The 12301-nt window shown below is 44.9% G+C and overlaps 1 protein-coding gene across 1 annotated transcript; it reads right to left on the bottom strand.

The window, feature by feature from the left end:
• Positions 1-46: 46 nt before the first annotated feature.
• HGSNAT (heparan-alpha-glucosaminide N-acetyltransferase) lies at positions 47-12235 on the bottom strand. Its single transcript, XM_041479804.1, has 17 exons — positions 11991-12235; positions 11580-11719; positions 10922-11043; positions 9928-9997; positions 9257-9326; positions 8218-8324; positions 7676-7752; positions 6881-6911; positions 5845-6005; positions 5387-5496; positions 4559-4680; positions 4041-4167; positions 3835-3921; positions 2660-2737; positions 2480-2550; positions 2229-2341; positions 47-1217 (listed from the first exon to the last, which is right to left on the bottom strand). The coding sequence occupies exons 1-17, from the start codon at positions 12072-12074 to the stop codon at positions 1036-1038; spliced, it is 1752 nt and encodes a 583-aa protein (XP_041335738.1). The 5' UTR covers positions 12075-12235; the 3' UTR covers positions 47-1035.
• Positions 12236-12301: the final 66 nt, after the last annotated feature.

The raw sequence follows: 12301 nt of genomic DNA, 5'->3' as shown, positions 1-12301 counted from the left end.
GTGTGTCATAGTTCTTTCTTTGCACATACACAGAGAACATAGCAAGGTATTTCAGGTTTTTTATTAGCACTAGTTTGGAAATCACAGCATGAGTGAATTTCCTGAATTTCCCAAAACTGTTATCTTACATTGAATTGATCTGTTAGGTCTTCCTTGTCAGCAGAATTCTACCTGTATTGCTGGTTTTCAGATTCAGGGTCCTTAAGTAAATTCATGTAGAAAGAGGATTGTTTTGATTGAAATTTGGTAATATCCAAGTGATTATGCAAAGTCAGTAGGAAATGGCCTTTCTGCACTCCTAGAGTGTAGCACATGAAACCTGGACCTCATCCATGCAAGAGGTGTGTTACACAAAGGCCCAGAACATGCACAGATGGGCTGCTAAACTTGTAGGAGCAGCCTGCTGATTAATAAGCCAATAGAAGAGATTTTAGGCTTCAGCAGGATCCTAAACCTAAGGGTTTGGTCGAATAAATGGGAAAAATACAATGAAGCATGATCAGCTGAGAGCACCATCAGGCTGTGACACAGAGGTGCCCCCAAGCTTTCCCAGATAGCCACTGGCCAAGTTAAATGAGTGCCAGTAGCCAGAGGGGACAGGCATGCAAGAGGTGCCAAGGATACATACAAACCCCAGAGCACCTGAGTTAGGGGGTTCTGTGTCACATGCAGGGACTGTTACCACCGGCCCTTTCTGGTAACCCCTTGCAGTCACCACCCCCATCCCTTGCAGTTCCTTTCATAAACACCATCAGGGTGTCTTAGACTGCCCAAGTGTTAGGGTATACGAAAAGAGGGAAATCAGTAAAATATTTACAAAAGATGGAAAACAGACAGCTGTAATAGACTAGTAAGTTTTTGTTAAATAGGAAAATACTGTCCCTTAAGTCACATAAAAGTCTTGATGATGACTTCCATGGCACTGTAAACTTGAACTAGTATCCCTTTTTTAGTAATACAGCCTGAGTGGCAATATTTCAGGCTAATCCACTTGCCTCATCAGAATCTAGGCCTGCTAGACCTTGACCACCTCTATCAGATTTTCCAGAATATCCTTCTCCTGTAAAGTATATATGATATTATGACCCAAAGAGTTGTTGCAATGAGGTTTTGAGTCAGATGCTCTGCATGGGATTGACTATCTTGCATCTTCCACTTAAAAGGGAAGTAGTTTGCAAACACTTGGTGTCCAATGTATACCAGGATTGAGTTCATTCCTGAAAGGAAGCACAGGTTATACCATCTGAAAGAGCAGGTATGGGCTTGCTTCAGAGCAAGCAGGCAGAGGTGTGCCAGGCTTATAAAAGAGAGTGGCACCAAGACAACAACAGCTAACATCCTTTGCCCCAAAGGTGCTACACTGTTTTCAAATACAGTGTCAGGGATTCTCTCCCCCAAAACATTTATTAAAAGAAATGCAAATAACCTCTGTGCTAAATTGAAAATACAACCATATCAGTATGCTGCAATTATATTAATAAGGAGAATAACAACAGTTACTGTTTTCAGGGTGGACGAGTGCCAACCAATCCGGTCAGATCTGCTGCCTTTACAAACAAATGCTGACTGCCCTTCAAAGCTCTGGGGTTTCTGGTAGGAGGTATGATATCCTGCTGTCACCCTGCCTATTTTCCTCCCCAGACAACAGGGACCAAAGCTGCTGAAAGGTCCCCTCTGCTGTGGCTTTGCATTCTCCACTGATGTTTGTCGTGTGCCCAATGTGGTTAAAACCACAGTGGGATACTTTGGGAAACACGCTTATCTAAAATCACAGAGACACAACCTACACAGCTGCCCAGGGGATTTAGTCTTCCACATCTTCAGAAGTGGTATTACTCTGTTGACAGGCCTTTGAGTTTTCCCATTAGGTTACACAAGTCTCAGCAGTCCCTTCCAAAACCAGCTTTGAACAGCTGTGGTATTTTGCTTGGTACTAGGCAGCTGCTCACTGGGACCTTGACTTGATACCAAACCCAGAACAGTCATTAGGCAGTAGCAGCTTTTAGCCTTCATTTAAAGAATTTATTGTCCCTCTCTCCTAAATATCTGGTCTCAAGTGCCCCAGTTCTATGCAAAGGTTCCGCTCAACTTAATCATTCTGGAATCCTTCAGGTTACCTCAGTCTAAATCCCTGCTTTCTTACAGACAATGGAAGCGAAGAAAACAAAAGGATAGTGTCAGTGCAGAAAGAATCATAAGGAATCTGTCTCCTCATGTGTTTTACTGACCTGGGTATAAAAATGGAGCACCTGACCACCATTTCTTGACATCCACAAGGTAATATATCAGGAATAAGAGGATGAAGGCAAAGCAGCTCATGGTTGTCACATATGATATTGACCTACAAACATTTTCAGTAGAAAGAGAAATATTTAGAGATCTATGTGATACAGATCTCAGTGTAGAAAAGGTAAAACATTCTCTGAGCTAAAATAGTACTTTGACAAAATCATACTAAATGTTCCATCTCTTTGCTTACCATAAGTTCTTGTTTATGGGAATAAACCCTTCTTCCTTAGAACATTTTGTCAAGATAGCAGAAATAACTCCCTGAAATAGAAAGTCAGTAAAGTTTACATAACCACTGCAGCATTTCAGAAATATTTGCATTGCATTAAAATACATGTCTTTGAAAGAGCTACCTAAGTATCAGACTTACCAGTACTATGCCCCATATGATGAACCGACTCATAATTTGTTTGGGCTGATCTTTGTAGAACAAAGTAATTTTTCCTGCCTTATAAAAAAATACAAAAAAATAATTAATGCCCATTAATGTAACCACATTTCAAGAGCCAGATTTATTTTCCACCTGTGCTAAGACAGAGACCACGAATGGGATTTCTATCAGCCAAGTGGCTGAAAGGCTCAAAATGAGGACTCTTTGTAAAGAATGGACACACAAGGGGAAAATATGTAAATGCAACCCAATCAGCAGTAGAGGTGCACCTTTTCTCCCTTTCTTACTATGTTAACTGAGGAAGGGGACAAGCATCTTTATTAGGTCAACTCAACATAAGCTGAGCTCCCTCTCCCTCGTTTAGGAACAAGACCAAAGCCAGCCCCAAGAGCTTCTCCACAGTATCCCTGTCCTGCCCAGAGCACATGCTTCTTTTCATACACCTCTAAGCAACGTGTCCTGATATTCACTCCTCAGTGTCACACTTCTGTTCCAAGCTCTGCCTCACAGATATTCCCAATCAATTTTTACCCCGTGCTACATGTGGTAACATTCCTTTCCCAGCACAAGAGTTCCAGTTTGGTTCACAGCTGCTGCACCATCAGAAGAGCCAGCAGTGCATCAAAACGTGCAGCACTTTAAACAGCTGTGAGCTTTTGGTGTTGGTAACACCAGTGTGAAGCCCTGCATCTCTTGTCAAGGAAGGTGAGCACACAGCACCGGTGCAAAATGGTTATCACTGCAAGACAAGCAGAAAATCAGCAAGGGGGAGCAAGTACACCTGCAACTTTTGAAACCCTTACAATGAAGCTGTGAAGTTTGTGTGTCTCAGCCTTATTTTCCAACATATTGAGCCAGCCTACTCCCAGCATAAGCCCAACCTTGAAACACCAGGTGGCTATTTTGCAAGCTTCTTGTGTCCATCCCTTACAAAAACTGAGAAGTCTCAGTGTATCTAATGCAAGCTACTGCCATGTTAGCTTCCACTTCTCTGGCACTCACCTCCAGCTAAGTCATCATGAAAGCATTGCTCTGAAAAAGGTTTTGTTAGAACCAGTCTCAGCCTTAAGTAAAGAAAGCCAGTTGCCTCCCCACTTCCAAGTTCCCTTCAAATCTTCCCATTATAGCATGCAGCCAGAAAGAAAACGAGGTACCTGCAGTCCCAAAAATGCCATAACAATGCTATTTATGGTCCCCAGGATCCCTTCAGGATCATATGGCATCGTTGATTGGTAAATTACCTTAGAGAGAAAAAGGCTGTTACAGAGCACCCAAGCAACCAAACTCCTTTCTTTTAAATCCCCCTGCACGTATCACTCCCAAGCCACTCCTCACATACTGCAAACCAAAAACTACTTACACCTGAGGAGGGATGCTGATACATGTGCTTTTCTCCAAGAAGCAAACGGTCAATGTAACCAGCTGCTCCCCCAGTGCAGTTGGGATACTTTCCAAAGTCCCCAATGCCCCCAGGACCAAGGTAGCCCCTAGGACAGAGGCAGAGAGGTTGTAGCACAAAATATTGTTACAGTCCAGCTGCACAGCAACTGGCCCACTGACCCAGCACACTGAATGTTTTCCCAGGCTAGAGGCACACATTGATGGCAATGCAGTGATCATATATTGCTGCACACAGACCTCAGGGAGATTTTAATCCTCTTCTTTAAATAGGAAGAGTGACATCACCCATATAACACCTGGTACTTTAGTACCAAAGTAAAGAATGTTTTTTCACATGATGGATGCTTCTTTTAACACTGCTGGCCTGAAAGCTCTTCCCTTCATTCTTTCCCTGTGGCTAATAAAATGTACCTTCTACTCAGTAGAAGAGAACCAACCTGATACCCCACATTAAGTTGTCTGAGTGCACGGTCTTACCTGGGACAATCTGGCACTGGTAACAAGAAGGTCAGGCAGAGCCAAATTGTTTCTAACACCAGAATAAAAATCCACTGTGGCCAGTAGGGAAGAATATCCTGCAGAGCGGGGAATCGTCCTTCCTGCATGAGATGGAGGGAGGGGGTGTTAGCTGGCAAGTAAAAACCATGCCCTTGGGGACAACCTGTACTGCCTGGCAGGCAGTCTTGTACCCCAGATACAAGAGGGAGATGTCATTACAAAACTGGGTTCTACCAACAGACCTTTCATTTTCACAAGCAATTTCCAGACAGTTACTTGGGGCAGGGGGGAGAAACAAACCGAAACAAAGGCCCTTAATGGTTTTTAACTTGGAAAATATCAAAAGGAATTTTGATTCATATGTAGAACAAAAGCCTTTTGGGAAAACAGACCCTAGAAAGGCCAAAACCCAGTATTACTTTCCCCTGCAGTGAAAAATCCTTGCCAAAACTAACTGGACAAAACACAGACTACAGGATTCAGCTGAGAGATGCCTGTCCCTGGGCTTCCTTGGCAGCGGAAAAGTCATCAAAATTGTCTTGGAGTGCCTGTTTTTAATCACTCTCTGAATGGATTGTTGAAATCCTCAAATATAGTAAAGCTAGATGTGACAAAATGCAGACTGTGACACTGAAGGGTGCACATACCCAACAGTGATCCCTGCCAGGCCACACTGCACTACACATCAAGTAAGATGTTACTTGTTTTCTTCTTGTTTCTCATGTGTTCTTTTTGCCCAAACAAGAGCACAGGCTCCCAAACCCTGCTCCACTATCAGTTCAGTTGTCATCTCCCCACACAACTCACCCAGGTCCCACTATCAGCTCTTGTAAACAGGAGTTCAAGAGCAGCAACCACCAGGTATGTGAATCCCAGCCTCTGGAGCACCCCTGGAATACGCAGATTATCCCAGGACACTGGAAGACATGCAAGCAATGTGGAAGAGGAGGAGACACAGGCTCTGTTGTAAATACAAAAGTGATCCTTCTTCAGGGAGAGCTCAGATCCACTGCACCTGTGGGTACAAGGGACACCTCCACTCTGCCATCCCAATTTTCTGTACATCAAAGTCCTGGGCAAGTCACTAAGACTTGCCAATCAACAGTGCTTGGCACAAGAGTCTAACAGAGAGAATTGCATCAGTGCAGAACTGAACAGCACTCCACAAGATACCATCCAACTGTTGACAAAGTTTTTGCAACAGCCCAGCCAAGGAGGCAGGAACAAGTTACAGAAATGCAAGGAAGAGAGCAAGTTCCACTCACAAGGTCCAAGGCAGTAATTGGGATTCACAACTATGATTCCCAGCAGGATTAGCACAAAACTCCTCCAGATGATTTTTCTAAGCACCTTCCACTTGGAACTTCCCCACCTCAGCATGGAGCCCAGTGCCAATGCTATTGATGTCCCCATGATGAACACAAACCTGGAGAACAGAGCAGATGGGAAATGGAGCTGGCAGATGTCTCATAACATGTATGAGTAACAGCAAACACTAAAGCTGGCAGAGCGGCCTGCATTGGTCCAACAGAGATGCATGCACTGAGTGAAACTGGGTGATTTTATTTCCTCTGAATTTCCAGGCTACTGAGCTGTAGCTCTAGTGTATGGGACACTTCTACCTTTTTCAGTGTTCCGTTGAGGTAGGGTTGTAATTGCAGTCTGCTCTTTTTCCAGCAATTCATATGCTACCAAAAAATTCCATTACCCAAAATTAAATTAGCATCTTCAGAAAAGTCAAAGACCAGCTTCAAATCTATGATTCAAATTCAGAACTGACCCACTCCTCTCCTCTAGCTTAGGTTCACAGTCCAAGTCCAGCTCCTTACTCCAACAGAAACCACAGCTGGTGTAGAGAAGCATGTTAGGGGCAGATGGGATAACTGCTTCCCCATAAGACCATTCTTTGGTTATACAAATATTAGCTTAATCCAAAATTTATTTGGCTCCTTTATCTATGGATACACACCAGTCCAGCTTCGAATCTTGCCAGACTGGCAGCTTTTAACACAATGGCATGGCATTGAGCATCTCAGGGATACTGCACTTCCACTGGCAGGGTAGCCCTGGGCCTTGTGTGTGGGAAGAAGGAGGATGTGGGCACCAAAACCACTTAGCTCTTCTACTGGTTCATAAGGGTTATGTTGTTATTTGTAGGGGCAGATTTCTATTAACTGTGTAACAGATATTCATCCCTCCAGATACATTTCCACATGGAGGTAAGGTGCACACAAAGTTCCACTTGCAATGTTTAATATAAAGAATCACTTGATACAAAAACTATTCTTCAGGAAAACTTACCACGGAAACACCAGATCTGCCACTGTTAATCCTACAGAGAAATGCAAAGGAGCATGTTATTTACCTTTAACCCTCCTCAAATTTAACAATATTACTGCTGATTTTCTAGAGGAGTTGCAGGCTGCTAGCAATTATTATGTCTCAAAATCAAAAACATGGTATAAACAAAACCTACGAAGAGCTAATCATCTTGCTTCACTGCATTTGCCACTCTTCAAGAACAGAGTCAGAACTGATTGCTGTGCCTTGGGAAAGATTTCAGGGATGGGATCCTTGCTATTCTCCACTAGGGCATTACAATGCTTCACTTCATTCCCATCAGCTTATCAATCAAGGCATTTTTTTACAGTTTTTACAGCACTGAGCAACTGTCTCACTCATATGAATTGCACTGCTAATATCTAGATCTTTTTCCCATTGCTAAATCATCTTCAGTTAGTATATGTCATCTCAGTGTGCAAGAGTTGTTTTGGTAATGTACTCTTTTAGTGAGAACATTTGTCATCAGCTTGACTGTGGTCATTAAGCAACACAGGAAAGTTAAAGATAGGACCCTGTATCACAAAGAAACGTTACACACAGCCTGTGATGTGAAACCATCCTGTCACTGCATGATGAGGAGGACCATACTCTGCTTTGCCCATTTAACCAACAGGCAGATTCCCTGCTGAGGCAAACCAGAACAGCATTCAAGCCTTTGGCTGAGCAACAGCTCGCTGCAGCAGCTGCAACACCAACCATTTGTAGATACTGCTGCAGTTAAAACGCAGAGCAACTGTCTCAATTGTACTTTACCATTCCAGCTCTCGTGTTTGAAGAACCAGTATTTTCCTCCTCCATAGTTAACGAACACCATAATTACAAGAGAGAGCCTAAAATGACAACAAAACCACAAAGTATCACATGTCGATGAAATGCATATTGATGAACACAAAGTTAATGATTACTACTCCCACTAATGCATTTCTAACTCTTGAGATTTGATTTATTTTATTTTTAAAGCAAGATTTCCAAGGTTTCCAGCTTTACCAACCAGTAAGCCATGTTTCAAAAATCATGGGTTGGTGGTGAACCAAAGCAAGCCCCTTTGCATAGCATTTCCACACTGAACACGTTGCTCTTTTGCACCCTCTGCCAAAACTTTGACATTTCCTCAAATTAGATCAATTACAAAGTATTTTGGAAAATCTGAGAATGAAAATCTTGATTAACTTCCAAGTGAAACAGACCACCTTGAACTGTCCATCTGCTACATATTGCCATGCACTGTCAAATCACCCCTGGAAAAGTCTCATTCCCCTTGGAAGAGCTGCTTTTGAGCACGCTCTTACGCTCACCCTCGGAAGGTGTCAAGGGAACGCAGGCGCTGCCGAGAGCCCGTGCTCCATGACTGCGGGGCAGGATCACAGTTCATGGACTCCGCTGTGTTCGGGGATCCGAGCTCCTTCGGGAACAAACCAGACATGAAGAGCAAGTCAGCAGCTGCACCAGCTGACTAGGGAACAAAGGATAGTAAACTGCAAACTTTCACACACACTCTGTCTTTATGCTCCCTGTCTTTCTTTTGTCTACTTCTAACCTCTTCCTGGCTTCACCACATTGCAATAATGCTTGCACATGCTCCAGACTCTACCTTTGACCAGGCAAAAGAAGAATGCAGTGAAATGAGCCTGTGCTTGAGACTCATCAGAGCTGGGTCCCCTCCAAAGGGCCAGAGACCTGCCAACACTCTGAGTACTGCTTTACAAAACAGCCGAGCAGATCCAGGTGCTAACTCTCAAACAGGACCCCCCCCAACCCATCAGCACTTGTCTGACACCACAGAGAGACTGTTTCGAGATTGCTGTAGAGCTCTGCTTCCAAGTCTTTTAATTCCAGACAGCTTTGGACCTCTTAGATATGAAGCCCAGACTGTGATGAACTATCTACATTCCACTACAAAATGAGGATCCCACAGAAATGTGGGTTCTAGGGATGCCAGAGAAATTCTGACTTCTTTTTTTTTTTTTTGCTAAAATTCCTACTGTGCTGGAAGCAGCAATGAAGGCTGTGATTTCCCTTACACTGACTATGTTAGAAGGGGACAGTATTTCCACCAAGACATTTTTTTCAAGGAATTAAAGAGGGCACAAAGCTGTATGTTCAAAACTTGTAAGAGCTTTACAGGGAATCCACTACACTTGCATGGAAACCCAGTCTTGCACTCTCCATTGACATAAAATTGTCTACCTGACATCAATACAAGATTTGCTATGGGGAACACACACAAGGGGAAGATGATTAGTAATAAACAGGTTCCCAGATGTCCAAATAGTGTGTGTTTCTCAGAGATGCAAACACTACAGAATGCAAACTAAAGATACTGTGGTCACTCACGGAGTTAATCATACGATCAGTTGCTCTGGGATTCAGTTTCTTGTAAACCCAGTTTCTGACTGGATCAATTCTGAAAATGAGTAACAGTTTAAAACACAAAACAAACCCAAAAGTACTTTGTAGTTAATTTCACCTTAATAGCAGCTATTTAGCAGAATAAAACAGAAGTTTTGACAATTCGTATTTCTGTTTTTACAGCTCACATAGGTAACACTGAGATTCAGCCAGCACCTAGGATCTTAGTTTAGTCCAGCTGTGGAAATACACTGACACAAGCTCATGTTTGGGGGTTTTATTCTTGGGTTGCTTACAGGCAAGGATAACTTACAGTAAAGGGTAGAAGGTTGCATTTGTTATGTGCACTTTGTTCCCACTGCCTTGGATTACTGATCCAGAGCTAGACAAGGAACAAGGGACATCAGGGTGCAGCAGGGCGTTTGTGAGCTTACAGTGAACATCAGCTGCTCTGCACACAAACTACCAAGGCTGCAAGATATCCCTCGAGTGAAATCGTATTACTCTGCATTTCTTGCCACATGTGCCACAACGTGCACATGGCACACGATAACAGGATCTGATCTGCAAGCAGGGCTACAAGTGGGACTCCAAAGTATTACCACACTGAGATGTGTGGTCTTAAACTGGCACATGCAAGGAGGAAGTTCACTTACTTCATTAGAAGGCGCCCAGCAATCAGGAGAGCAAGGATCCCCATGTAAACCAGGAAAGCAAAGAGAATAGCTACATGAAAAGAGAAGAACACAACTCTATAAATGATCTAACAAAACCATTCAGCAACCTGGGCTTGGCCAAGTGTGACACAAACACGACACAAAGCCCAACTCCCCTATCATCATCCCACCTTCTCCATGCAATATACATCCCAGAGGAAAATAAAAAACCCACAGCAAAACCCCCAAACTACCCAACACAAAAGCAGGTTAGTTTCAAAGTGCAGCTCAGTGACTCCACATCTCGGCATAAAAAGAGCAAAATAAAACCGCTTTGCATCACAAGACACTAGTGAGAGAAGAGCTGATGTGCTGTGATATGTTCTGAAGAAGGAAGTGGAGATTTAGAAACAGCCTCAACGTGAAGAAGATAGGGGAAAGGGCAATACACCTAGTTAGCAAGCATGGAGAATTTTTCTTTACAGTTAGGAAACTGGAAGAACTGAAGAATAATGTAATGGAAAAGAACAGACATAGACAAGAGTTTGAAACAGTCCTGGATAAGAGATGAACAAAAACCAAGGTCAGGTTCTAAATTAAAAGTGCAACAACAAACAAAAATCCAAACAAACACTGTGTGAGTTGTTTCCTATTTTGTGAAGAGAAGATAGATGGAAGAAGAGGGAGGATTCTGTGTATATAGAAAAACATGCAGGGAAACAGGAAGTAATATTTTCCTCCAGACACATACCCACTGATTTTTCTGTACTAATGCCTGCTGCAAAACGGTTGTGGGCAGACAGGATATCATGTGAAGAGGCCTGATCCTGGTCAGGGCCTCAAGACGGGTGTATAAAACATAAAGAGGCAAGGATGTCGAGAAAGAAGAGAAGCAAGCCCATGACAACTCTCCAGCACAGGCTTCTCAGGAAGCTGGTTCTGCTGGGAGACAAGTGGGTTGTAGAATGAAAGGGAAAAAGAGAGTTCTACATACGGAGGTAGCTGTTGATAGGGCCTTCATTGATGACTAGGTCACAAGAAACAGTTTGGGTGCTTGTACTTAGGGTCTTTACCACAAGGGAATAATTGCCAAACTCTCCAAAATGATACTGAACCCTGCAAATGATAAAGGAAACAGAACTTGGTGAGCCACCCCCAGTACATGCAGGTACCACTGCAGCACTCAGGGGGGCTGTCAGCCTGAATGCTTTAGGAAAGGCAAGCCAAAAACTTGGACCAACACTGTGATCTAACACAGAACTTGCCTCTTCCAAGCATTACCCTCCCCTAGCCCAGCACCAATGTTTTACCACACATGCACTGCCATCATTTTTCTTCTTGAACTGGAGACTCCCTGCAAGAGAAACCAGGTGCTTGCACATGCTGCCTCAATGAACACCGTATTTGCTCCTGCTTGCACCTAGATCCTTTCAGCACAATTCCAAAGTACACCACCACTGTTACAGCAGTGGGGTGAAGACTGAGCTCTAGGTCTAAACCATTGGGAGAAAGGAGGCGATGAGCAGTCAGTGAAGAGGCACATGGCTCCAAGGGGAAAAAAAAAAAAACCAAAACAAAAACCAACAACAAACAAAACCAACAAAAATACAGGATAGAGCTATCCATGTACTCCCTGGGGCTGGGCCACCTACTTGCAGAGGTCTCTGTCACCCACAGAGCTGTTGAGCAGCAGGGTGAGTGGATGCTGCGTATCAACCATTACCGACGCCGTGCCTGGTTTTTTCAGGCTCTCGTTGCTTGGTGGGACAAACGCCAGGAACTGATACAAGCACTGTGGAAGAAGAGGGTGAAGGGAGCTCATTAGTGCCAAAGGAGAGTGAAAGGGGGTTCTGCCTTGCATGGTGGTAAAGACAAGGAGAGATGCCACGGGGCTGGAGCATCTCCTGCTGCGGGAATTCTCTGCGTGCTGCTCGAAGGTAAAACCGAAGCGAAGCGACCTGACGAAGCACGGGGAAAAGCCGGAGAAGCCGAGCAGCCCCGCCGCTGGCCGGGCTGTCAGAAGCGGCGGCCGGGGGTGTCCCCCGCCCGGCACAGCCCCTCACCTGGTGGCAGGAGCCGGAGCGGGCGGCGAGGTTCAGGCCCGGGGCGGGCAGCTCGTTGCGGACGAGCAGCAGCGCCTGGTCCATCCGCCCCGACCGCCGCCGCTCCGCCGCCGCCGCCGCCGCCCCGCCCGCGGCCGAGCCCAGGTGGAGCCGCGGGGCCGTTCGCACCTCGGGCGGCGCGGCCCGGGAGATGGTGCTGCGGGCGGCGGGGGGGAGCTGCGAGCGCGGCGGACACGCGTGGGAGCCCCGGGGTCAGTGCGTGAGTGACCCCGGGCGGGGACGCGCGGGCCGGGGGGGGCGCGGCCCCTTTA

This window comes from Pyrgilauda ruficollis, unplaced genomic scaffold (assembly GCF_017590135.1).
Source record: "Pyrgilauda ruficollis isolate IOZ18807 unplaced genomic scaffold, ASM1759013v1 scaffold5, whole genome shotgun sequence".
Classification (NCBI taxonomy): Eukaryota; Metazoa; Chordata; class Aves; order Passeriformes; family Passeridae; genus Pyrgilauda; species Pyrgilauda ruficollis.
Note: the sequence above shows the minus strand (reverse complement) of the source record. Positions and strands in the feature narration are given on the sequence as shown.

Excerpts from the sequence above, each read along its gene's own strand:
- HGSNAT (XM_041479804.1), bottom strand. The coding sequence starts at position 12,074 with ATGGACCAGGCGCTGCTGCTCGTCCGCAACGAGCTGCCCGCCCCGGGC. Across the intron at positions 9,998-10,921 it reads CCCTATCAACAGCTACCTCC|CTATTCTCTTTGCTTTCCTG; the intron begins GTATGTAGAACT and ends CTTTTCATGTAG. Across the intron at positions 6,912-7,675 it reads CAAACACGAGAGCTGGAATG|GATTAACAGTGGCAGATCTG; the intron begins GTAAAGTACAAT and ends ATTTCTCTGTAG.